Source organism: Anoplophora glabripennis, unplaced genomic scaffold (genome assembly GCF_000390285.2).
Source record: "Anoplophora glabripennis isolate ALB-LARVAE unplaced genomic scaffold, Agla_2.0 scaffold140, whole genome shotgun sequence".
In the NCBI taxonomy this organism is placed as follows: domain Eukaryota; kingdom Metazoa; phylum Arthropoda; class Insecta; order Coleoptera; family Cerambycidae; genus Anoplophora; species Anoplophora glabripennis.
Genome location: NW_019416526.1, coordinates 802,839 through 830,581, shown reverse-complemented (window position 1 = coordinate 830,581; position 27,743 = coordinate 802,839). Strand labels below are relative to the sequence as shown.

General features: G+C 33.2%; 1 protein-coding gene across 1 annotated transcript; it reads left to right on the top strand.

Annotated features, from left to right (window-relative positions):
* Nucleotides 1-4,756: 4,756 nt before the first annotated feature.
* LOC108905503 (glutamate receptor ionotropic, kainate 2-like) lies at nucleotides 4,757-27,490 on the top strand. The gene is made up of 13 exons (XM_023454861.1): nucleotides 4,757-5,022; nucleotides 9,571-10,048; nucleotides 10,113-10,311; nucleotides 13,615-13,830; nucleotides 18,659-18,871; nucleotides 18,974-19,168; nucleotides 20,692-20,776; nucleotides 21,725-21,992; nucleotides 22,128-22,190; nucleotides 23,668-23,809; nucleotides 25,647-25,869; nucleotides 25,936-26,039; nucleotides 27,030-27,490. Exons 1-13 carry the CDS (start codon nucleotides 4,932-4,934, stop codon nucleotides 27,318-27,320), a joined length of 2,568 nt encoding a protein of 855 aa, XP_023310629.1. The 5' UTR covers nucleotides 4,757-4,931; the 3' UTR covers nucleotides 27,321-27,490.
* The last annotated feature ends 253 nt before the right edge of the window (nucleotides 27,491-27,743 follow it).

The window sequence follows — 27,743 nt, the reverse complement described above, 5'->3', positions numbered from 1 at the left end:
AAAAAAATCATTAATCTTTTACTTCCTTCCTTTCCCATAAAATGATAAGGGTTTTACAAGAGAGTCGTCATCTAGTGTATTAAATCCGACTGGTTGTCTAATCATATCATATACAGGGTGAGTCAGTTTTTTGTAGTAGGATTTTAACAGTTGATAGAAAATCATTTTTTAATAAGAAAAGTTCCTATAAACATAGGTCTTAGAACGCTTCGTTTGTGAGATATAGGGTGTAGAAAACAAACATTTTTAAGAATTTTTCTTAATATCTCTAAAAGACCAAATGGATTTAACCAAAAACCGTTCATTTTATAAAAAATTGAAAGAGAGCTGTTTTGTTCAGAATTGATTAAAAAAATTTAGAAATGATGTTATTTTCCAGAAAAATCCACGGGCGTACGAATTATTTTTTTAAAGGGGGCAGTAACCCACCCCAGGCACGTCACTGGTGTGTGAAATGGATAACAGATATCTTTGTTTTATTCACCATAACTAATGTGTTGTGAATACCAAATTTCAGTTCAATATACCTGTATGTTGGTCTTTTAGAGATATTAAGAAAAATTCTTAAAAAAAGTTTGTTTTCAACACCCTATATCTCACAAATGAAGCGTTTTAAGACCTATGTTTATAGGAACTTTTCTTATTAAAAAATTATTCTCTATCAACTATTAAAATCCTACAACAAAAAACCGACTCACCCTGTATATATATTTTTGAAAAGTATAAACAAGGATAGTACACATTCACAACTAAAACAACAACCAGCGAATAAACTTCGCGGAGGAACCTTTGATCTTTTAAACTTACATGTTTATATAATTTTAGAAATTTCTTGAGAGTAGTGACAGGACCGTAATATGTAATTTTATAACAGGATTTTCATAATTATCAGGAAAAACAAAACAATTAAGAAAATATATTCTATTGTTTTGCATTATTAATATCCCTCAAAAGAAAAACATACTTTTATCTCAAACAGTTTTAATATATTTTACAAATCAGATACTTGCAATACCGCTGTCAATATTGTAATTTCTTCAAAGTTAACTTTGTATCTGTTTCTAACCCAACTTTAAACTATTCAAACAAACGTCGGAAAATACTGCAGCAACTTGTAGTAATATTTTTTGCTAAGAACCCAATGTCTTCAAAATTTCAGTCACCAGAATAAAAAATGTTCCACGATGTTAAGAAATAGGCAATGATTGAACATATTTCAACATTGTTCTTGTTTCAATGAACACCAGAATAAAGCTAAATATAATATACAGTCTAGTAAAAAGTATAAAACAACAATATGGGAAAAATTTTCGTCCGTATTTAAACAATTTTGCAAATAAAAACAATGTAAGTCTTTTAGACATTTTATATAGGTATTCAGTTTTGGATACCTGTATAGTATTAATGGAAATTTCATGTCTTAGGGCCGTTTGCACCAATAAGATATAAACTAGGTTTTTTACATTGTATCATTTGAAAAACCACACTTATACTGGTCTAGGGTTCGAGTAGCCAAAATGATCTAACATAACTTTGGAAACATTACGTTCTGTGTTGAAGTGTTGTATCTTTGTTAAATGAAATATTTAAAATTGATTTTTGGAGTTTAATTCTTTCTTATTTTTCTTCGAATTAGAAAGAAATGGATTTTTTAGTTCATAAAGAATGTTATCATTTATTGGTAATAAAACTAGGTAGATAGAGAAAGGTCTTTCTTTATTTTTTGGAGAGCATCCCCAGTGTATCTTTTTAGAATTTTTCATGCACTGCAGTCTTTCTTTCAAAACTACAGTATCTCCATAGCAACAAAAGAAATGTCATTGAATTCGGTTTTCACATTTTCTCAGACTTATTTTTCTTTCTCGAAAATATTGTCTGTCTTTATTTGAAAATAATACTAAGGACATCTTCATTTTTTCGTTTAAAAAATTTGCAACACGAATCCTTTTTTTTCTTATTTTTAAATAATTTGGAATTTATTTTTATTTACAACTAGAAATTTCCATATTTAATAGTCAGAACAGAAATATAAAGCAGATCAGAAAAAATTTATGGTTAAAGTTATGGTTATAATATGAAATTTAATTAGACTGGTTCATTTTACTCGTTTAATAAGTTGTCTCATAATGCGGATGGTGCAATGTATCTTAAATATTGAAGGTAGCTTATCAAAGCCAGCATTATACAGGTTGATTCAAAAAACCGTTGACATGACTTCTAGGGTAGGTAATACATGAAAAATTAAGACGAAAAGTCTTTATAAACATAGGGTCGCAAATGCCTCCTTAACGAGAAACAGAGCGTCAAAGTTTCTGTAAAATTAAATTAAATATTGACTGCAATAATTCAAAAATGCCTGAACATTTCTATTTCAAATTTGCTATGCGTAGTTAGCACCTTAAGACCAATGTTTGGAGTACTGCTCAAAATGTTATGATCAGCAGTAAAGTGTTCAATTTTAACAACCATTTTTAAGAAAAACACGTTTGTAGAAAATTTGTGAATCCAATTTTATTTTCATTCATTTTAGTTTCGCATAGTAGGCTTGTGCCATTCAAAATAAAATTAAACATCGGCTGTCACTAATGTCAATAATAAGTGTACAAGTGAGTTAAGTAAACTAGCTTATAAGCTTCTTTTTGTTATTTTTAATAACATCAATGAGCGTATGAATTACGAATATTCATTTGAAGAGATGACAGATATGCATCTATGTTATGGGCTAACGAATTTTGTTTCCCGTGATGCAGTTAGGCGGTACAGAGAAATGTTTCCTGCATGAAGAACACCAAATCGGCAAATGTTTGATAATATCGATAGAAGATTAAGAGAAACGGGTAAATTAAAAGCAACAAAAATTAATTCTGGACGATGGCGTTATGCTAGAACTCCGGAATCTGAGGATGGTCCTGACAGCAATAGAAAATAATAATATGTTAAGTACCCGACAAATTTTTGGAAATTTAAACATATCTGTTTGGAGAACACTTCGCGAACAACAATTGCACCCTTATCACTTTCAACGTTTACTACCTCAAGATTACCCACCAAGACTAGAGCGATCACGATGGCTGCTTGGCAGACTTGCAGAGAATCCCAATTTTTCCGCAAATATCTTATTCACAGATGAAGCATCGTTTACGAGACAAGGAATAATTAACTTCCACAATAATCATTTATGGAGCGACGAAAATCCTCACGTCATTCGAATAACAAATTTTCAGCATGAGTTTTTAATTAACGTTCATACTGGCATTGTTGGTGACACGCTCATTGGTCCTTTTAGGCTACCAAATAGACTAGATGGCCAGTCTTACCTTCATGATTTAATGGATGATTTGAACAGCTTGTTAGATGAAGTACCACTGGATGTGCGGAGGAGCCTTTAGTTCCATTATGACGGGGCTGCGGGGCACATTCCGCTCGATAAGTAAGAGATTATTTAAATATGACATACCCTAGACGGTGGATTGAACGTGATGGTCCAATCCAGTGGCCCGCCCGTTCACCGGACTTAAATCTTCTGGATTTCCACACTTGTTGTCATGTTAAGGAGCTGATTTAGGTAATTTCAATAAATTCGATTGATGAATTATGGCAACGAATTCAACAAGCCTATCAAACAATTCGTAATACGCCCGGGATTTTTGAAAGAATAAGAAGATCCTTAGCTCGGAGGGTAGAAACGTGTGTCGAATCACACAGTGGTCACTTCTAGCACCTACTCTAATATTTTATTTATTTAATTATTTCCAGTTATACAATTTTTATCAGTACGTTTTCACCCTTAAATTTGTTGTTTATTGGTTATTTAATTCTGACAAAATTAGTTGAAACCTAAATTACTCAAAAACTGTAGTTTTAATCAAAATTTTGAAGGAGACTAATTCGATAGACAATTGAACACTTTACACAAAAATAGTGACAAAATTAGCAGTGGCGTAGAAAATATTCTTAAAAAGGATAACGTTAACCCCGTCTCTACGACACTGCTACTCATAAAATTTTGAGCAGTACATCAAACATTAGTCTTAAGGTGCTAACTACGCATAGCAAATTTGAAATAGAAATGTTCAGGCATTTTGAAATTATTGCAGACAATGTTTAATTTTACAGGAACTTTGACGCCCTGTATCTCGTTAGGAGGCATTTGCGCCCTATGTTTAATAAGACTTTTCGCCTTAAAGTTTAAAAATCGCACACTATTCATAGTACGCCAATGACACTTTCACACCACTACGCTTAGCTAACGCCACGCCAAAGTATTCTTTTCATTTCAAATAGCGACATGCGCGAAGATTTTAGCCGTTCCCGCCATTAGAGATAACCAGCTGATTGTTCTTCAAGCTGTGACACATCCTCGGATCTGGCGGTGTCGGCTACAGCGCCCTCTAGATATCAATGGCCCAAGATTAATTTGACCTAAACCTTTGTTTATATATCACTGATTCAGTCAACGTTTATACAAACATAATAACTAAACCTAAAAGGAAAGACAAATGTTAGGAATTCTCGTGCATCGTATATCAAAGCTGAAATACTCCATAATTTTTTCTAAGTGGATAGATATTTGCGCAATAATTAGCCTCCATTTACAGTTTACTACAAAAGCAAACTTATTCCAAATAAAATTATTCTCTTATAAGGCATCTACTATATTGGGGACGAATTCATACGAAAATCTGTTCGTATAAAACCGTAGCTTCGTACACACAATATGAAATTTTTATTTATATCTGTTCCAGTAGTATGTAGTTTGTAGAGATAGAATTCGACCTTTTAACTTAATTTTCATTAATAAAACATAAATTAGTTGTTCCGTCCAAAAACAATTTATATAAGGATTACTAGGAAGTTAAATTTAAAAATATTATGTTCACAAGTAACATACGCATAAAAGAATAACTATTTCTACTATCACAATTGCTGCTATGTTAAACATAATGGTTTTACTACTGTTCCTGGTGTGTTTATTGGCTCAAGATGCGTTTTGTAATAACATTACGTATCGTTACACTATCGGTAAGTACCTACATATAGTGCTTAGGTAGATTAATATGGCCTATTTTTTAAAATAATTATTCCCGTAAACTTTGTCCTAACCAGGGTGTGACAACGACACTGTTTTCATATTTTTTTTATGTATATGTTATTTTTGTACATCAACCGTGCCCCAGTGATAGCTCGTAAAAATTATGTGATGGTATTTTTATAAATATTTTTATTCATGTTCAACTGATAGAAACAGGGGTTCCTTGTTTTTCCAAAATTTTCTTTTTCTTAAAGCTGCAGCATTATGAAAGTTTGAAAAATATAATATTAATACAAATTAAAAAATAAATTGATTTTTTAGTTGAATATAAAATTGTATATTAAGCATTAAGAACGGTAAGGGTATTTACCGTCCGAAGACAATGTTTGAAGGCTGAGCGAAGCGAAGCCTCCAATTTTGTCTGAGAACGGTATAACTCTTAACGTTCGTGATGCTTATACTATTTTTTGCACGATCGCAATAAATGAAAACCAGTAAGCGCATCCTACTGTCGTAGAAACAAACATGGTAAGTGAACTAAAAAAGCTTGATCGTGCAAAAAATATTTTGCAAATGTATGTACAATATTTTTCGAGGTCTCGGGATCTGGTTACCTCCATTGTAATTTTTTATTTCCCAAATTGCATTCNCATCTTAGCGTTCTAGAACGGTAAGTGAATTACTTACCGTTTTGTTAGCCTTAGCAACCAGTAAGCGCATCCTACTGTCGTAGAAACAAACATGGTAAGTGAACTAAAAAAGCTTGATCGTGCAAAAAATATTTTGCAAATGTATGTACAATATTTTTCGAGGTCTCGGGATCTGGTTACCTCCATTGTAATTTTTTATTTCCCAAATTGCATTCGAATTTTTTTTATCTCTAAAGTTTTCTATCAATCATTCATCTTTTTCTCGGAATTAACCCTATACCTGCAGCTTCTTGTTTGGTTGCTTCCAGTCTGCTACACCCTCGAGACGGCACGGTTTCCTGGTAGTCCAATCAAATAAGGGGCTCATTTTTATTATAAAAAGTTGTACAACCTATGTCTAAAACATTTTTTTCTATTTTCTAAAATGTTTAGTGTTTTTATAAATGAAAGAAACTGTTTTTTGTGAACTTTGTACGCCATTTTGAAAATGAAGCCCTAACATTCAGCTGGGGTAAAGTAGCTCATTCAATGTTACGGAATTTTTCCTAATTTTTACGTGTCTTCGTTTACTGAACTAAATTTTGGCAAAAAATCGAGGTATTTTCGACAATTTGATTGTCCTATGGAGGCTTTCAACAGACCCGTATTGCACTTAATATTTTTTTGCGATACTTCGCTTTAGTCCACGGGCCCACGTACAAAAAAAAAATTATTACCAGCAAGCTGTAACTTTGCGTGCAGCTTAAGTTTGACGAGTCTCCCAAGATTTGACTACGAGGAAAATTCAACAGTGGTAAGTTTTCCCGTGATTTTCAGGAAAATATATCAATCTGGCATAAACATGGAATGTTATGACTAGCACTTTTTTTTAAGTTTAAGTATATGAAAGATATTTTTTTTGACCCCCCAAAAAATTTGACCAACAAAAATTTTGGCATCCAGATTGCTGATTATCACCAACCATGTTGTCGTTAAATCGACATCTTGGGAGCGTCGGACTGCAAAAATATCTCAAGAATTTTGTCGGACAATAAGATACGTTCATTTCAAATCTTATTACCAAACCCTCCCAGAAAAATCAGCTTGCTGGTTGTCACCAACCATAATTTCACCAAATTGACATATTTGGGGTGGGGGACAAACTCAAAATGCCAAAATTTTTGTCAGACAAATTTTTTGGGGAATTTAAAAAATATAGATCTTTCATTTAAACTTAAAAAAAGTGCTGGTCATAACATTCCATGTTTATGCCAGATTGACATGTTTTCCTGAAAATCACGGGAAAACTTACCACTGTTGAATTTTCCTCGTAGTCAAATCTTGGGAAACTTAAGCTGCACGCAGAGTTACAGCTTGCTGGTAATCATTTTTTTTGTACGTGGGCCCCTGGACTATTTATGGAGTACAGTCGGGTATAATACTCTAGTGTCTTTTATCACTGTCTTTTAGTGCTAGGCTAGGACACTAAAGTTTATCTATGTGTGACCTCCTTAGAGTAGGAAAGCTTCAGGAGTTTATGTAAAGTGTGCGGCCTCCTTAGACAGCTTGTGTGAAAGCTTTAGGAGTATACCTGAGTAGATGGGGCGTAACAAAAAACGTCTATACCGGGAGTAAGGTGCCTACAAAATTTTGTGCAAATTTTTAACAATTTCTAAATTATTAAAAATTTTATTTATTGATTTTTTGATGATTGATCTAGAAGGCTTTATATGCAAAATGATAATCATTTAAAACGTACTACACGTACGTCAGGGTAGACGTTTAATCGCTGGCCTTGATGAGTCCGCAGAGGTCCTGTAGCAAAGTCTGACTTAGATTTGGACAATTGGCCTCTTCGGCCAACTGGAACTGGTAATAGACCTGTGTTCTTGACATTCTGTTGTTATTTTTTAATTTCCCAGTTCTAATTCCATAATATTCGGAAAACTTTGAGCTTTCGAAGTTTGTACTTGTGGAAAGTAGTTTGGGTCCCCTTGGACATACCTCTACACTTTGGCCGGTATTGGCTCTATACATGGTGGCTGGAATACGACAAAGTATCCATTTGACATACAGGGTGGTCCGAATTTTATGCAGGAAACTTCTAGGGCAGATAGATCTCTTTAAAATAATATGTGTTTGCCGTATATACATTGGTCTGGAACAGCCCCGTTTTAGAGATACAGGGTGTTGAAGTTGTTAAAAAAAAAATGATTTTTTGTTTATATCTCCGAAATCTATTAACTGATCTCAATAAAATTTGGTACAGATAATGTATGATAGTAGGCCTTACATTCCCTAAAATGTGAGCTTTAAAGATTTAACCAGTGGTGTACAACTGGACAGAGGTCACCCTTTTTTACAAAAAAACTACGCCACTGCATTTTCTACAAGTTATTGTAACGGATTTATTTTCTAATGCACAAAATACGTAAAAAAGGTAACTTAAATTTTTTCAAGTTATTCATACCAATACAATCCCCTTGTGCAGACATTTCTACCCATAATATTACAAGAATATTTATGTTTATGGTATAAAGTACGTGCAATTTGTAAGCACATCAACAAAATTCTTTACACTTGTTTCCACACCACCTTAGTTACTAAATCCCCTGAACTTCTATGTTTGGGGTTATCTGAAATGTAAAGTTTATTCTACTCCAACAGATATAAGACCACAACTACTGCAACGAATAGAAGACGAGTGTAATACAATTGTTGTAAATACGTAACGTTAATTTTGTTTCTTGTTTAGTTGCTCCTGCTTGGTAAATATATTTTTATTATTATTTTGTATTAATTTAAACTAAAACACGCCAGGAACACTACCTCACAGGTGGTGTAAATAATTTTGTTGATGTGCTTACAAATTGCACTTACTTTTAAGCATAAGCCCCCTTTGTAAAAAAGGGGGTGACCCCTGTCCAGTTGTATACCACTGGTTGAACATTTAAAGTTCATATTTAGGGAATGCAAGGCCTACTGTCATACATTATCTGTACCAAATTTTATTTAGATCGGTTAATAGATTCCGGAGATATAAACAAAAAATCAATTTTTTTTAACAACTTCAACACCCTGTATCTCTAAAACGGGGCTGTTCCAGACCAATGTTTATAAGGCAAACACATATTATTNTAAACTAAAACACGCCAGGTGGTGTAAATAATTTTGTTGATGTGCTTACAAATTGCACTTACTTTTAAGCATAAGCATAAATATTCTTGTAATATTATGGTTAGAAATGTCAGCCACAAGGCAAGTAATGGTTTGAATAACTTGAGAACGGCGAATCTTAGGGAAAAAATTTAAGTTACCTTTTTTACGTATTTTGTGCATTAGAATATACATATATTACAATAACTTATAAAAAATGCAGTGGCATAGGTTTTTTGTAAAAAAGGGGTGACCCCTGTCCAGTTGTATACCACTGGTTGCACCTTTAAAGCTCATATTTTAGGGAATGCAAGGCCTACTGTCATACATTATCTGTACCAAATTTTATTTAGATCGGTTAATAGATTCCGGAGATATAAAGAAAAAATCAATTTTTTTTAACAACTTCAACACCCTGTATCTCTAAAACGGGGCTGTTCCAGACCAATGTTTATAAAGCAAACACATATTATTTTAAAAAGATCTATCTACCCTAGAAGTTTACTGCATAAAATTCGGACCACCCTGTATAAAAATTAGTTTTAAAACCCAGACACAATAAAAATGGCACGGTCCAATCTACAATTCGTTAGACATAAACATAAACATCTTGACATAAAATACAAAACAAAACCTTAAAAAATATAATTACTTATTAGTATTAAGATTTAGTTAAGAAAATTGACATAACGGATTAACAGAAACAATTGTTTTTTGTAAAACTTTTATGGAAATGCATATCCCGCATTTTAGGACTACTTCATGAAAATGGATTGAAGAGAGAGAGAATAGATGATACAGCTCTGGCTGCAAGTTCTAAGGAATTTCAAATACATGTCGAACCCTTACACATAGAACCTGATGATGCTTTTGAGTGCTTAAATTCGACATGTCACTTTATTCTGAGGTATCCAACGGTGGCAATATTTGGACCTACCTCGAAAATTAACGTGGACGCAATCCAGAGCCTTTGCAGTGCTAGAAATATCCCTCATGTTTTAACCGATTATGTGGATTCGCTTCATGGCGATACCCAAATTAATTTTTACCCTCACATTGACCTATTGATGAATGCGTACATGGATATACTCTCTAGTATGGACTGGAACCAATTTACATTTGTATATACGTCTAGATATCACACACCATGGATTAAATTTATTGAAAAGGCACAAAGTCAAGGCTATGTCTTTGATACTGAATTCATAGATCTGAATTTTGATCAGGAAAGGTAGTTTATGTTACATAAATTAATCATTTATTTAAGCTTAATATTATGCAAAGCTTTTTTATAGGAGCATCGTCCAAAAATTAAAGAATACTGGTAAAACATATTTTGTAGTAGACTGCCTTGAGAAAGATACAGTGAATGTGTTGCATCTCTTTCAAAATTTTGGTATGGTTACCGAGGGTTATCATTACTTTTTCACTAGTATAGACACCTTCAATGGAAGCATATTGAATTTTAAGTTTAGTGGAGCAGAAATTATCAGGGTAAGGGCAAATATTTCTGTATACATCTAATTCTTCAATGTATAAAAACAGCAAGAAATTCATTATTTCCTTAAAACCGAAATAAGATTTAAATACGAGTAGATATATCGATTTTTGATAAAATTAGAGATTACGCTTACTTTTAGGTAGTTTCTTTTTTATTTATACTAAAGTATGTATTCAACAGTTATGTCCTCGTGATCTCCGTCTGCAGAAGTATTTTTAGATCTAATTTAAAAGTTGTGTTATTTTGTGTCACATAATCAACTGGCTTTTTATTTTTGTGCAATTGTTGTACTTTTAACATTGTGTTTATATTCTATATACTCTTCATTTAGCCATTTCATGATTTCTTCTTGTTTCCATGTAGATGTTGAGAATTTTATTATATTCGTCGATTCTGGTAATCATTGCAGAAGGTTCGATGTAAGGCCAAATAAATGCAAACTATTTTTGTCCCCATTGTCTCTGTATAGTCCAGTATACAACGGTAAAAATAGGGTATTACCTCCGAATTCTTGACACACGCATCAATTTTCATGAAAATTGGTGAGTAAGCTCATTTTACCCTCCTTTACAAAAGTTACATATCCATAATGTGTACTTATTGTTTTTCGGGGGTGAAAACTACCCCTTCTTGCAAAAAAACGTAAAAACCATAGATTTAAATGTTATGCCAATAGAATAAGCATTCTTTTATGTTTTAAATAATAATTTTTGATTTGTAACAACATTTCAACCCTTAAAATCCACCCTTTATGAGGAAAAAAACAAAAATTAGTTTTCGCGGCTCTGAAATGTTTTGCAGAAAATAAAGCAAAAATGTTTATTCACGTCTTCATAGCATTTATAATGACTGAAAGACTCATCACTGTTTATAATATTACTGATGATTCATTGCAACGTTTCATACCTTAAAAACAACCCTCAATGAGGAATTGAAGAATTTTCAAATCTTCAAAACACTCAACGATACATTACTAAATTCAACGAGATTACTTAAAACTCGAAACTTAAATTATGTAATTAGTGAAAGGGAAAATAAAAATTGTTTTTTTTTTTTTTGGTTTTTTTCGGCTTGGGAACTTTTGGGAATTTAGGCCTTTTCCCGGTTCGGCCATTTTCACTGAATATTACAATTTGTTTTTTCACGATACCTTTTTTAATTTTTAATATTTTTCATCGCTTCAAAAAGCAATTTGCAGGGAATTGCAAGAACTATAAATCAACCTTTATAGTTGAAGGGTCTTGAACTCTTCGTTTTCAAGATTTTTAGATTTTAAGGGCTCAAAGAAGGTGGTCCTTACACGCAAATACAAATTGAAAAACGTAATATCTCAGTTAATTTTTGCTTTACAGAAAAATTGAAAGAGAGCAACAACATTATAGAAAGAGGCTTTTTTAAATTTTTTAGTCATTCTAAACCGGTCAAACTTGCAGAGCCTATTATTAGTACCTAAATAAAGTCAACTGTACATGGATTACGCTTAGTTTCTATTTTTATGCTTCTGCCATATATTTTATTGTTGTTGAGCATTTTATTTTTATCATAACTCCGCGAATTTTTCAGCTACGAAACTTTTTCAAAAAGCATTTTAAAGGTCTTTCCAAGCACTTTAAAAAAGGCACTTCATTTTCTTTGAAAAATTAGTTCTTTCGCCATTATTTTACGGTACAAGGTTTGATTTTACTTTCCACAAAATAAACAATCACCTTTAGAGAGTTATAACTCGGTTATTATTACATCTACGGTAATCCACAAAAAAGATTAAGATTAATAGATTCGTTATTCCAAATGCTTTATTTATGCTTTATATGGGTTTTTCGATAAAGCGCAAGGTTTTCGAGTTATTTATCAAAAATGGTTGAAAAACATTTTCAATCACAAATAAAACGTTATAGAGCATTTTTTGCTTAGATTCACCCCCCTATTGATTTTTGCGATTAAAATGGGTGCCTTCATTACCACCTCCGAGAAGGGGTGGCATTCACCCCAGGGTGAAAGCACACATCGGCAATATGTAACTTTCGTTTCTTGAGCAATTTTCTACTTACTGTTAATGTAATCGGTGCGTATGTTATGGACCAAGTAATTAATGCGGGCATTATTAATAATGTGCGAGCATTATGAATAATGTCTAGCTCTATCGGGCTAAGTGATTAATTACTATCTAAACTTCATTATTTATCACATTGCACGGTCATTATTATATTGCTACGTGACAATTGGGCAAAACTTCTATAAAACAAAGATATGTTGTGAAATGTTTGTTTTAAATTTTATGTTTTGTGTTACCTATATTTTTAATATGACTTTCCTTAAGTTTTAAATGCAGAAAGTAGTGGATTCTTAATGTAGAAGTCCTTGCTAATTAATCCAAATAATGAGTCTAATTATTTAAATTGTTTAACATTTAGTTTATTAAGTTAAATGACAATAATAATAAAAAAATAGTAATTAAATATGTTTGTATTACTCTGCCCAAAAGGTGATGGACAATATGTATAATGCCCGGTCAATTTGATTATTTGAATAATTATTATCAAATTGCACACTCATATTGGGCATTTTACATAATGACCGGGCATTATGTATAATGCCCGATTTATCACTTGGTCCATAACACATATATCAAGAATTCGGACCTAAAAACCTTCATATACTGAGCTAATAGTGTCATCGCACATATGAATTATTACGCAAAATTCCGCATTCACCTCCCATAAATTAATATTAATCACCGTACTTTCCAAAAGGTGCCTTTAATGCCATAGAAAATCCTTACAAAACTACTTCTCGTCTGCTGTTGATATTTAAATCTCGTCAAAGCTTGAACCGGGCGGGCGGACAGTCCGCCTCCTATTTGATCGAGCCTTTATTAATGTTAGATTTTAAAAATAAAATCCATGAATCTTCCTGCAGATTGTCGTTGTCAATTAAATTTTTTTTCCTGACACGTATTTAGTTTCTTTTACACTTTCAACACTTTTTAATTCACGATAAACACTTCTAATCGATATTTGAAATATGAAACTATGGTCGTCTCTGATTGTACAAGATAGAAGTGGACGCATTAACAATAAAACAATCCAATTGCGCACATACTATCGGTACACTATGCGAAATATATGGTACATTACAGTTTACATGTTGAGAATAAACAGCATTTTTTATCAGATTAAGAATTTGTAAACATTGACGTTTGATTATTTATGATTCCATACTATTTTGGAACTTTGGTATAAGTGCAATAATTAAATATGATTTTGTATTTCTATCTTGTTTGATTTTTGTTATTTTAGCTGCAGTTAGTAAATTCTAATGCATATGAGGCTCTTCTATCCAAATCTTGGGAATTATCATATTTACCAACAATATCAGAATTTTTAACTTTTGATGCGATTGAGATGCTCGCAAATGCCTTGAAAAGTTTAAAACCAGTTGAAAACGAAAGTGTAAATTGCGAGGATGGCACACAGTGGGAACATGGTGAATCAGTTGTGAAACAAATAATTTCTGTAAGTATATAAATATTTTTGATGCCACCAAAATTACTTGTGAACGACAAAAATCTTGTTGGATGAGACTGTAAGGTATAACCCGTTGTACAAAAAATAAGGTGAATTTAAAAAATACAAAAAATTTATTTGTGCTTCCAAATCAATTTCGTCGCCTTCAAAGTAATCCCCACTCGATACAATGCACTTATGTCAACGTGTTTTCCGAACTTTGACGTGGTTTTTTCAGTCTTGGTTCACCTTTTGCAATATATTGACTCAATTGATCGGCTGTTTCCAGGTCCTAAAAGTCTTTTCTCCAGTAATGATACATATCGTGACGTCTTGATAGTCAGAAATCATTGTTTCACATATCTCAACGCGACGCTGTTTTTCCAATAAGTTGAACGTTTTTGGCATAACAAATCTTTTAAAATGGTATTTACCGAAACTTTTTAAATGCCAACATTATCAACGAAGTCTCTTATTGTTAATAGCAGAAAATCTCTGATTTGATTAACGTGTTGTTCATCAGTTTACGTTGATAGTCGTCAGGGACGCTGTTCGATCTTAACGTTTTCTCAGCCTTCTTTAAAGTCTTTGTACCACTTGTAAACATTTACACATAACCTCATCACTAAAGGCTTTCTGTAACATCCTTTACCTACGACCACTACTGTAAATACTTAAAAACACACCGTCTGCGATCAATGTAAGATTCCTGTTACGTACGATAAAAAAATCGCACGATTTTTTTACCAAGCTGTGCGATTTTTTTGCCGTACGACGTAATAGGAATCTTGCATTGATCGCAGACGGTGTGTTTTTAAGTATTTAAAGTAGTGGTCGTAGGTAAAGTTTAGTACGTAATACGTGGTGCAATGCAATTACGCACTCATAGAATTACGCACTCGCCGCTACATGGCGTCGTGCGTAACTTTTCAATTCGTGCGTAAAATGCTTTTTACAACACTTATTACGTAATATACTATAACGTCTCGGCGGCAGAATATTCATTCCGCAAACAAAATTTAATGGGAATTCTTTGCTCAACAAAATCAGACATAGTGAAAATCGATAAACTCACTTTCGTATGTTTACAAAAACACCGAGTAGCTCTGCAGCAATTGAATTGACTTACCATAATATCAAGGATAGTACTACCAACCCACAAAAAATTATAATTATGCTTTCTAATACCCACGAATTTTAAGTAAGTAATTCACCTTATTTTTTAGACACAGAGATATAGAAACTGATAAAAATTATAGTTTTATTTTTGACATATAGAGAATTTCTTGAAGTTGGCCAATCCTTTTTTACTCGGTTGTTACAAAAGAATAAAAAATGTGTTCATATTTTTCTTGTACAATTTTTTCCATATAATGCAGTGTTATATTATATTTTTTTCTTAATAGGTAATATTTTAAATTCGTCGATAGAAAATGCGAATATAACAAAACAATTTTGATATAAAAAAATTATTTTAGACAAAGACATTTATTTAGAGACAAAGACAAGATAATAGTATATTACGTAATAAGTGTTGTAAAACGCATTTTACGCACTAATGGAAAAGTTACGCACGACGCCGCGTAGCGACGAGTGCGTAATTCTATGAGTGCGTAATTGCATTACACCACGTATTACGTACTATACTTTACCTACGACCACTACTGTAAATACTTAAAAACACACCGTCTGCGATCAATGCAAGATTCCTATTACGTCGTACGGTAAAAAAAATCGCACAGCTTGGTAAATAAATCGTACAGTTTTGTATTGACCGTCGCTAGGCGGTTGCTAGGAAATCTGTATGATTTTTTTACCGTACGTAATAGGAATCTTACATTGATCGCAGACGGTGTGTTTTTAAGTATTTACAGTAGTGGTCGTAGGTAAAATTATTTATTTATGGCATAATTTTACTTGCTTATTATTTGCCGAAGTCATTGCTATTTCATAAAACTCTTAATGACATCATTTTTAACTCAAACCACTAATTTATCGAACTCTCGATTAATTTAAAGACTTGCATAAATTTTATTAATAGTTCTTTCAAATGAGCCCTAATTTATTGAAATCGATTAAGGCATTTAGAAGTTATGACAATTTTAAAATTTCAAGATGTCGTCCTTCATACTGGCGTTGCTATGGTAATAACAAAAGAAAAAAATTCAAACATAACTTATGAAGGGTTTAACAGTGTATCTAAAACGTTTATTTTGAACTTACGTTATGTAAGCGAAATTTCGAAAAAACTACAATTTTCTGTAACACTACAGCAGTTAAGCCCCTAGCGGTGAAGTTACACACTTGAAAATATTATATATCAATTTCATTTGACCTTATTTGTTAATAGATTTTTTATCTCATCATCGTAGCACGTCTAGTTTCCTATATGCCTACAGCCGCTCCGTACTGTTAATGGATCACCCTGTAGACTATATTATAACGTTGGAAAGGCAATAATAAATTAAATTCGGAGAGTAAAGATATACAGGGTGTTTTGAGAGATATAACAAATTTAGGTGCTGTTGTCTACGGAAACAACCATATAATGAGTACACTGTAAAAAAATTTCACTCAAATTTCACTCAATTTTACTCAATAATGTATTAATTTCTGTACACAAGGTGAAGTAAAATTTTTATTCTATTAATATGAGTACAACTGAGTGAAACTATTGCATCAGAAATGAGTAAGTTTTACTCAAATCCGAGTTACTGCTAACTATCAATTGAGTGACTCTATTCTGAGTATAAAAAACCAATTTAGAGTTGACTGTTCCTCTAATATGGTTTAAATTTAACTATTATTGAGTCATTTTTTACTCAAACTTGGTTTGGTAATTAACTAAATATTAAGTGCAGAAATAAATCACTCATAAATGATTAATTAGGATATACAGTGTTGAAATTAATTCACTTCCTGTCCTGGCTGAGACCCGTCAGCTGAGATCCACCACCGTCGGCTAAGGCCTGTTTTCTTAGCGATCACGCATTTATGGAGCATCTAACGGTCCCCTATCAACTGTGGTCGAGATTACAGAAGCAATATGTAAGTGGTACCATCTTCACGGCGCCATTCAAATTAATCAAAGTACATTTGAATAAAAATTTGAAATTAGGTCTACTGTTTAGACGTACTATGGTGGTAACCAGTGTTGGGCATTAATCAATTAAATTTTCAATAAATTATTCAACTGGTTAAAAAAGTAATTGCCATTAATTTAATTGCAGTTAAAATTAATTGCAATTGAACTATTAATTGCACGCTGTAATTAATTTATTTGGATTAATCTATATTATGTCTTGCAACTAAATCAATTACAATTATCTTTTTCAATTGTTCTAAAAAACAATTAAAACTAAGAATTACCTCCGTTCGATTCAGACTTTTTTTCAATTCAACGCACCATTTCAGAGTTATAAGACCACTTTTACTGTATGACGTCAGACACCTCTTGTTTCCGAAATTTATTTTCGACATACGGACTTCGGACCTTTTGCATTCAACGCAGAACGGACAATCAGAACCAGGAGTGTTGGGGAGATTTTTTTAATTATTTTTTCGATTCAACGCACCGTTTCCGAGTTACATCCGTTGCACACATGCCGGAACCGGCTAACCGGATCCGGTTACCCGGCAGCAAGGTGTACAGAGTATTATGGCAGCTTTCATACGTGACGAAAGGAGCTATCCGGCGAACGGCCGCCGGGTTGTAGCCGGTCGCCACCACTGCCAGCCCGGCTGCCGTGTACCGGTTATCCGGCGACCGAAGTGGTAATAGTACATAGTTTTGTATTGACGATTTCACACTTGCCGGGTGCTTGCCGGGTTCAGTCGTCCGGTTTCATTGAAAAGAACAGGACGTGTCAATTATTTTTTTAAATATTTGTACGCAACTATGTCGAATGTTTGTTCGCTAGAAGTAGATATAGCATTCGTTATATCACTGCTTGAATCCAGACCTGTCTAGTGGGACAAAACTGTAGCCTTTTCATATTTTTTGGATATTTTTAATATTTTTTGTTTTTTTTTTATTGCGACGACATCGGCAATTGCCAAGCAACATAATTGCAATGCGTCTACGATTCATCTCTTGTCGTGATAAAAATGCAACTGACAATGGGACTAATATCGGCCAAACCGGTTTGAAAATTAATTTACGTGTGAAAGAGCCAGCCGGATCCGGATAGCCGGGTCCGGTTAGCCGGTCCGGCTAGTGTGCAACGAAGCTGAAAGAGCCAGCCGGATCCGGTTAGCCGGTCCGGCTAGTGTGCAACGAGGCTTACTCTGATTTAGGTACAAGTGCACCAAATACGAGTTTACGTGAAGAATTTATTTAAGGGGTACCTATGTTTGAGTGAAAGTACTCAGTTTTAGTTTAAATATAATCACAAATGAGTAAAATGATCAAAATGCCCAATATTGAGTGAAAATGTAATTTCACTCATTGGATTCACTCAGAATTTTTATTGCTTTCACTCACACCGATTTTATTACAGTGTACATATTACCTTCAATAGTATTCTTTATATGTCAGTGTTTAATCTGCCCTGCAAGAAAATATGAAATTTAATATACATATAGGTATAATATCTCAGCGCGTTAAAGAAGACCACTTTTTGAGTGCCATTGATTATATTATTAACAATAAAAGGTAGTAAGAATTTACAAGTACCTACATTTTTACATTTCAAAGTGACTATCAATTTTTAATTTATTTGTTAATTAAAAAAATCGACCATTAGAAAATTTTGCAATAGACATTTTTTCTTCCTATATCCTCAACATAAAGTTTCTCTAACGTATATTAAAGGGGTTATATTTTTTTATTGCACAGAGTTCGTACACTGGATTGACAGGACCAATAAACTTTGGATCCGATAGATATAGAAATACATTCACATTATTCATCAACGAGCTGAAGCCTCATGATATGGTGGAAATTGGAATTTGGAACACATCGAATGGGTTTAAATACACAAAACCATTTAGTCATGAAGAAACTGTGGATGACTGGAAAAGCAACCCATTGGTGGTGGCTACATCGCTGGTAACTATTAAAATATCTTTTATGAAAGGAAACCGCAGTTTAAAGCCTTTCTATTCAATTTAACTTTCAAATGAAATTTAATAAATAACTTTTCCACTGTAGACAGAACCTTACGCTATGGAAAAACAATCAGCAAGTACCTTGCAAGGGAATGATAGATATCAAGGTTTTGCCATAGATTTAATAGAGGAAATATCAAAAATACTAAATTTTACGTACATTATTGTAATAGGAAATGCGACTGGTAGACCAGATTATGGAGAGTGGACAGGAATGATTGGAGACGTTCTAACGAAGGTAGGTGACTTACGTCAGAAGAACCTATAAAAATGTAAATAATGGAGTTGATTTAGTTTTCACACATCATCACACCGAGGAAATAGATAATTCTTCATGACCACACAATAAATACTAGAACACAGTTAAGATTTTAAAAAAAAGAAAGTAAAGTTTTCAGAACGGTACGACGAAAAGTTCTCTTTCCGTCAACATCAACTTTTCGGTATTACGATACAGTCTGCAATGTCACAGATCTGTTAGTACAAACATCAGCTATGCTTTTAAGATAATAATTAAGTTATTTGGTACAACATTTAACATCAAAAATCGGATCAATTTGTCAGTATTTTAACTAATTTAAACACTCTTATTAGTTTTTTTTAGTATTTTGACAATTTTTTGAAAATTGATATTTAACAAATTCTTGCACCAAACTCTTGTAACCTGAGGGTCTATTTCTTTATCCTTTGTTACAAACAGTGCCGTAATAACATAGATTTGTGAAAGGTAGCTCGATACGTATGAACTTGGGCGCTTACCGTTCTTTTCCTCACGTAGCTTTTAATCCTTGGGTTGGTCATACGGGTGTTCCACTCCACAGTTAACGAGTCACTTAACGAGAACTAGAAAACATCAGAACTTAAGTAATGTTTAATTTAATAACGATGTATAAAACAACTATAACCCAACGGATTCAACTAAACAATATCAGTTACTGTTTTATATGCGACAACGTGATTTCTGAGATTCAGGGAATCGCGTATATATGGCAGAATTTCGAATCAAGAATTACCCATTAATAAATTAACCTCGAGACTCTAAAGTTAAATAGACTGGACTGTCTGGAAACCCAACGAGAACTGCCTTTTTAGGAATCTCGGCACTTTTACTTCTACACTGCCAATTTTGAATTCAGAAGTTTCGTTATCATGTTATGTGCAAATTTAGATTTTTAGGGGCAAAGAGGGCGTCTCCTTTATGCCTTAAGTACTTGTTATCCCCCCTTCTCCTGAATCTCGGGAACATCCTAAGATTTAAGAACTACTGCCTTGAAATTCTTACTCTTTTTTTGTATGAGTTTCGCGAATAGCTATAAAATATCGATTCTCCTTTATCATGGCTAAGTCGACCTCCGGCAGACGGCAATAGATACCCACATAGCAATAACGTTTTTAAGTTAACTTGTTCAAAAATACTTTCGAATTTTATGGTTTACTTGTTCTGATTACCGGCTAAGTTTTATTTTATTACTGTTGGTTAATGACCTTATCTGGCTACTTTAAAATCTACTTAGAACCCCTTAATTGTCAGTATTTGTTGCCTAGAAGAGGCTAATATTTATTACCGTCTGAATAAGTCCGTCTAACTGACTAATCTAACAGGTCTAGCAAAAGCCCTACTCTATTCAATTTTCATATAAAATTTAATAACGCAAACATATTATTTTTTTTAATTGCTGGATTTTTTTTATCTAGTCCTTTAAGATTTCTGCTTGAAGATATATGAGCAAAGTTTTCTGAGATTTTAATTATCTGTTTTAGAGAGCAGATTTAATAATATCAGATGTGACTGTCACATACGAAAGATTAGGTGCTGTGGAATTTACACTTCCAATCATGTATACTGGTAAGTTCTAGACACCTATAGTAGGATCATATTCGATGAAAAGTAATAAATCATTGCCTGTCAAGGGAATCAGTGCAACACGTTTTAGGGGGTTTTGGAAATTGAATAATTTCTTTATGCATTATGGATTAATAGTTATATATTTATGAAGGACAAAATGAAAAACAAAGGCATCTCCTTCGCACATTGGGCGGCAGGGCAACAATACATTTATTACTCCCTTCATCCTCCCGCATATGACTTGTGTTTTGTGATTGTTGCGGCGGCGCGCGTACCCGCCCGGCGGCGGCGCCGGCGTGGTCAGTTTCGTTTCGGTTGTATTGGTGCTGCGTGTTTCTCGCTCGCGATATTTGTGAGGTTATAACTGTTATAAGTGCAATTACATTTCGTTCGGGCTGTATGTGTGTTTCGGGCTATTATTTGAGAATTTGTTAGTGAAATCATATTTCTTGTGCTCCGTAACAAAAGTGTTTTTAGTGTTTTATTTGTGTGCTGTGTGTGTGTTTCGGGCTGTTGTTTGTGAATCGTGAATGCTATTATATTTTCTGTGCTAGTGAAGTGAAGTTTNCTTTTTTTTCTCGAAAATATACAGACGAATCAAGGAATTTGTTGAATGATGCAAAGATCTGCCGATTTTAATCCTTTCCTTCGCTCGATTGATCGATGCTATCACAGGGGAACGGGATGCGCACGCAAAGTAAACGGGTCGCTCGCGCGCGCCACGCGCAATGTCGCTAAACGGACGTGTTCTATTCAAAAATTTCCCGCGCGAGAATTTCCGCGCAAACGCGGGAATTCCGCAGGTCTCATTGACATGCAGGAAATTGCTGGAATGCTGTAACGCGGAATGCGGGATTGCAAACCCTAATCCAGTCGTCTATGACTCGGACTTCGAAATCAAAGGAGCTAACGCTAAGATGTACAACTTACTCCGTTTTAAACTTGCAGGTATAACCATTCTATTTCAAAAACCCATGGCCACGCCACCAAAGTTATTTGACTTCGCTAAGCCTTTCTCTGCAGGAATTTGGGTAGCAATAGTCGCAGCATTTGTGACGGTATCAATAAGCTTGTTTATCGTTGGAAGAATGTGTAACAGCGAATGGCAAAAACTGAACGTTACTTCGAAATACAGCACTAGTCAACTAACCTTCCCAAACACGGTTTGGTTTGCTGCCGGAAGTCTCTTTCGGCAAAATACTCGAGTAAAAATAAGGTACGATTAGAAAAATTGATATATTTGCAACACATAAAAAAATAAAAAAATTATGATTCTACTTATTTATTTTCTAATACGTCGGTATGTTATTCTCATATTGTTTTGTCATTGTTATTAATTGTAACTTTCCAGATCCATTCCAGGTAGAATTATAGCGGCAACGTGGTGGTTACTTTGTCTGGTAGTGATAGCAATGTAACCAGAACACAGTGCGTATGCGGCGGTATTTCAGATTTTACATTCAATTTCATTTTAAATTTGAAATGGTTCATCTTACGCCTCCTAAAAATAATGACACGATTTTCCTTTGATAAAAGGCCGACAATTTTTTGCTCTACTTTGCATCGAATACGATCCTACTATATATACGTAGTATAATATAGTACGCTATTTTTCTCATGTGTTCCCAAATATTAGAGGAAAAATTAATTATTCTTCATTCGGATTCACTTACGAATTATAGATACATTGAAAATATACTCATATAACTTTAATATTACAAGTCGGTATTAGATCTCTCTGACTTTTGTACAACTTTAACATATCTCAGTTCCACTAACTTGAAAATTTCGCTTTCAACGTCACACGCAGATAATAATGATAGATATATATGTTACTGGAAACTATTCAACTTGGTGACAATTGATTAAAAAGTTTGTCAGAGGTGTTAATAGAATTTCAACATGCATTTCAACAATTCATTTGTCATATTTTTAACATGACACGTTAGAAAATTAGATACCAAGCCTCATCCGAGTGCCATCTATACTGCAAGACTAGACAACTTCAAAACTGCAGAATTCTATTTAATGAAAATTGTTAGTATTTCCAGGATTCTGCCTCTATTACAGAGAAGTTATTCCCTCCCTGCTTCGTCGAATCGGTACGCCATCATCTATTATTTTGTGACATTTCCAATTTTGTTATTCATTGACGTTACTTTACAAATAGGTACTTTATAAATATTTATATTTATACATTTTATATACAATTTCACCAAAGCAAATGGTGAAATTCACCTATTCACCCTATTCACTAAACCTTGGGTATCTCAGCGCAACGTTTAAAATATTTGCTTTTTCGTTTCCATGAAAATGCGCAAGGTCCTAAATGTTAGATATCCAGTCGTCTATGACTCGGACTTCGAAATCAAAGGAGCTAACGCTAAGATGTACAACTTACTCCGTTTTAAACTTGCAGGTATAACCATTCTATTTCAAAAACCCATGGCCACACCACCAAAGTTATTTTACTTCGCTAAACCTTTCTCTGCAGGAATTTGGGTAGCAATAGTCGCAGCATTTGTGACGGTATCAATAAGCTTGTTTGTCGTTGGAAGAATGTGTAACAGCGAATGGCAAAAACTGAACGTTACTTCGAATTACAGCACTAGTCAACTAACCTTCCCAAATACGGTTTGGTTTGCTGCCGGAAGTCTTTTTCGGCAAAATACTCGAGTAAAAATAAGGTACGATTAGAAAAAATTGATATATTTGCAACACATAAAAAAATAAAAAAAAATCGTTATGCTTCTACTTATTTATTTTCTAATACGTCAGTATGTTATTCTCATATTGTTTTGTCATTGTTATTAATTGTAACTTTCCAGATCCATTCCAGGTAGAATTATAGCGGCAACGTGGTGGTTACTTTGTCTGGTAGTAATAGCAATGTACATAGCTGCACTAATATGTTACAGGGAGGAAGATTTCGATATGCTCTTCTCTGATGTAAAAAGTCTTGTTAAAAATGCAAAAGAACATGACATCAAGTATGGAGCTAAGAAAGATGGAGCTACAATGCAGTTCTTTGGGGTAAATATCAACACATGTTTACTTTAAACATTTGACGTTTGGAACATATACTACTCTCTAAATATAGGCTGTAACTTTGAATGCCCATATTTACACAGGGGCTACCTTTGATCAAAAATACGTTTTACAAGTTTGTTCTCTCAAATTCCGTCGAGAAAATTGAATTTTTTCGTACATTTCATACCTCGCCGATAGACAAGTTAGTGTGACCTCAAACAAGGAACCTGTTAGTAGCAGCACATTTGGAAACTGCGGTATACAGTATTGTCAAATCTCATAATTTAAAAAAAGTTTATTAAAAAATACTTGCTCTTTGGCATGTTGCTTTTATTTAATATGTGTTCATCGTGAGTCCTTTCATCGCGCAATTTAAAATTTAATTCTTTTCAATAGGATAGAACTATGAAGCAGTACCTAATAGGTAATCTAACAGAAAATTCAAACAGTAATAAACACATAATGATAAAAGATATACACAAAAATAAGAAAACAATCTCTTTACTCACCTGTACCTGTACCAACATTTTTAGAATATATGACATATTTGAAATTTTGTGGCTAATCTTTGAATACTGGTACCAGTATCTTCTTCCATTGTGTTTAAAATTTCTGGATCTAACTTTTTCACCCTCTAAGTTTGTTCCTGTATATCAGTTGGCGTTCAAAACTTAAATTATCTCTTAAATGTTGAACCAATCTTACAAATATTTTCACATTCGGTACCTACCTGTCGGTGAGGATAATCCATCTGAATATTGTCTTCTTGCAATAACATGGTTTTCTTCTGACAAAAAGTAGGCCCAAACCATATCAGTTACTTTTTGATTCATATACAATAATGCATTTTCATAATATTACACAGAGGAAAATAAAAACATAAAAACCAGAAAAATACACCGAAATAAATAATTTTATAAGACACATACACATAAACATCGTCTCGTAAACCGAACTGAACAGTAAAATAAAAATGTAACTGGTGATGACGTATTCAGCCATTCCTGTTTCGCCGAATTAATGTGGCAGTTTTTTTTGTAACCGTTTACCATTCCATCATATCACACCAGGTGTGAAGTCAATTGGTAGTAGCGGTATTTCAGGGGCGGCAATGCAGCAATTTGATTCTGTTGCTATTTTGTTTATTTTAGGTTAATTTAATATGTCTAGCATCGATTGAGTGCTGAGTGCCTGCATAAAAAAAAGGGTAGAAACATACCCGTATTTTGATTCACAAGTTAAATACTTACACTGCTTAAAGAAATAGTGACACGATTTAAAAAAAAAAACATTTCCTATCTTATTTATTTGTTATTACGTACGTGTTTTAAAGCTGTAGATATAATTATTTTAAAATATGAATTAGTTTTATTTACAATTTGCAACATATTTTACGTAGGTACCAATAGATATTAATTAATATTTAGGTAATAAATTATGTAAAAAAAATTAAGCAACAGAACGTTTTTTAATGTTCGGCATCTCTTCCATATTGACATAAAAAAAAAATCGTTGCTAAGCGTTACAAGAGCGATCTGTTTTCATAAAATGTTTTTCATTGTCGCTCTCTAACAGTTAATTTAAAAAGGTAACAACTGGCAAAACTGGTGTGCAATGATGTAACTTATCATACTAATTCTGACTGGCTGGGAAACAAGAATTAAAGTTCAGTTTATAACTCGACTATTTATTTTATTTAAAAAATCAGATTCGTATCCAGGGAACACGTACTTATTAATATCCCTAAAAAACTAACCCCACTTAAAGTTACATCCTGTATATTACTATTGAACGAATTTAGATTTCAGCTGTTACAAATCAATACGTAATAAATTTTTAGTCATCTGCAGAACCTTTGTACCAGGAAATATACCAACATATGATTGAAAATGACGAAGAAATGGTGTCAACAATTGGGGATGGCGTACAAATGGCATTAGATAGCAGATACGCATTTTTAGGTGAGGAAACCACAATCGATTATATAACAGAGAGGTACTGCCAACTAACAAAATATGGTGGCCTTATTAACGAAAACTCGTTTGGTATCGCAATGAGGCCTGGTGAGTTACAAAAATACATATGTCAAATTTAAGATTGCCAATTCATATTGTTCGTATTGTTTCCAGGTTCACCCTACTTGACTGCGTTTAATACGGCAATCTTAAGGTTAACCAGTATGGGTAAACTGGAGGAACTGAAGAGAAAATGGTGGATGCAAGGAAATTGTGCTGTAAGTTGATTTATTTTTCTCAGACTTCAAGTACATGTATGAACTACATATTTAGATACTACTAGTACTATCTCATCACTCAATGATACCAAAAATTTTTTAATATCTACGTCTTGTTTTTCAAACTCTGACAGATAATGAAGTTAAATAATGCTGGGTGTAACAGCGACATTGCCACTAATTTTCAAGGCCAATTTTTGTAGCCATAACAAAAAAACGATAATAATATTTTTTCGGATAGATTCCCAAAGCTCTACAATCCTTCTGATATTGGGTATGAAACTCAGTTTTTGGTCAATTACTAAAAAATTATTGAAGATGTAGAATTGAAATCTGATCGAGCACACTTTCCTTATAATCACCTCCTACATGCGAAATTTTATTAAAAAAACTAACCAATCGCGTAGGAGTTAGAAGAGGGCTTAAGGATTTCATATTTTACAGATTTGGAAAAATTATTTTTCAAATAATCTTTTGCACTTCTTGAGTTTCTTCATGTACCTGTACCTGTACCTTGTGTTAAAAGTCCAATAATTATTACTAAATCAAACGTTTATCGGCAGCGAAATATAGTTGGAAGTTCTTTATTTTACTCTAATTTACACCAGTAATAATTAAGGAAAGTGTGAATTTATTCATTAGACTATCGGATATTCAAATAAATAATGTGAATTTGTGCTTAAGTTACTCCCTGTTAAAAGTGCGTCTGGTACTTAAAGCACAGCTTTCTGTAAAAGAAATCTTTATTTTCTTTTAACAGTTAAAACCCCTGAAACATTTTCTGGTTGCTACACCACTTGTCAGTTTTTCATTTTTTCAAATTTGTCATCTACTACTTACAAAGAAGCTGAACCAAATATGAAATCTATATCTTCAGTGACTCCATTGATCAAAACTAGTGTTTCACTTCCGTTTTCTGAAGGACCGTGTAGATATTTAACGAATAATAGAGAATTCATTTAACATATTGCTTTGTTTGTCTTCATTTAGAGCGAAGAACCTGAAGCCGCCCCTCTCTATGTATACAACATTTTAGACCTTATACATCTTACTCTGTTTGGCGTAGCTCTGGCAGCAGTCAGTGCAATAGTGGAACTTCTTCTCCACGTTCTCAAAAAAAGCAAGAAACTAAATGTTGGTTTCTCTAAAATCCTCAAACTGGAGGTTCAACAATGTTTTAAGAGAAACACGAAGTCAGTTATTGATCGCAATTTAATCACTAAGCCTGTCCCTGAAAACGAGGATAATGGGAGAACATCTGAGGCTATAGAATTATCGTAGGGTTTGACTTAACAGCTGTACGAAATATGTGCTTAATACTTGTGTTTGTTGTTACAATAAAGTAAAATTTGTTATTTATTCCATACATTAAAATGGTTTAATGACCATCCTACAGTCCACTGTGTTTTTAATTTATATTATTATTATGTCATGGGATATTATTGCGTTACTAAATATCATCAGTGTAGTGCTAAACAAGCAACTATTGCATACATGAACGCAGGTATCTTTTGCGTTTATAAAAAATACGTAATAAAATATATAAAAAAATATATTTCAACGTAGTGTTAATTTGCAGGAACATAATATTCTAATAAAATAGGTTACAGATGACACTATTGAGGAAGTTTTTGATTCTTAACTTCTCATTACTTCTATTTGTGTTCTATGGTGTATTTCTAGTGTTGTATTTTAGATCACATC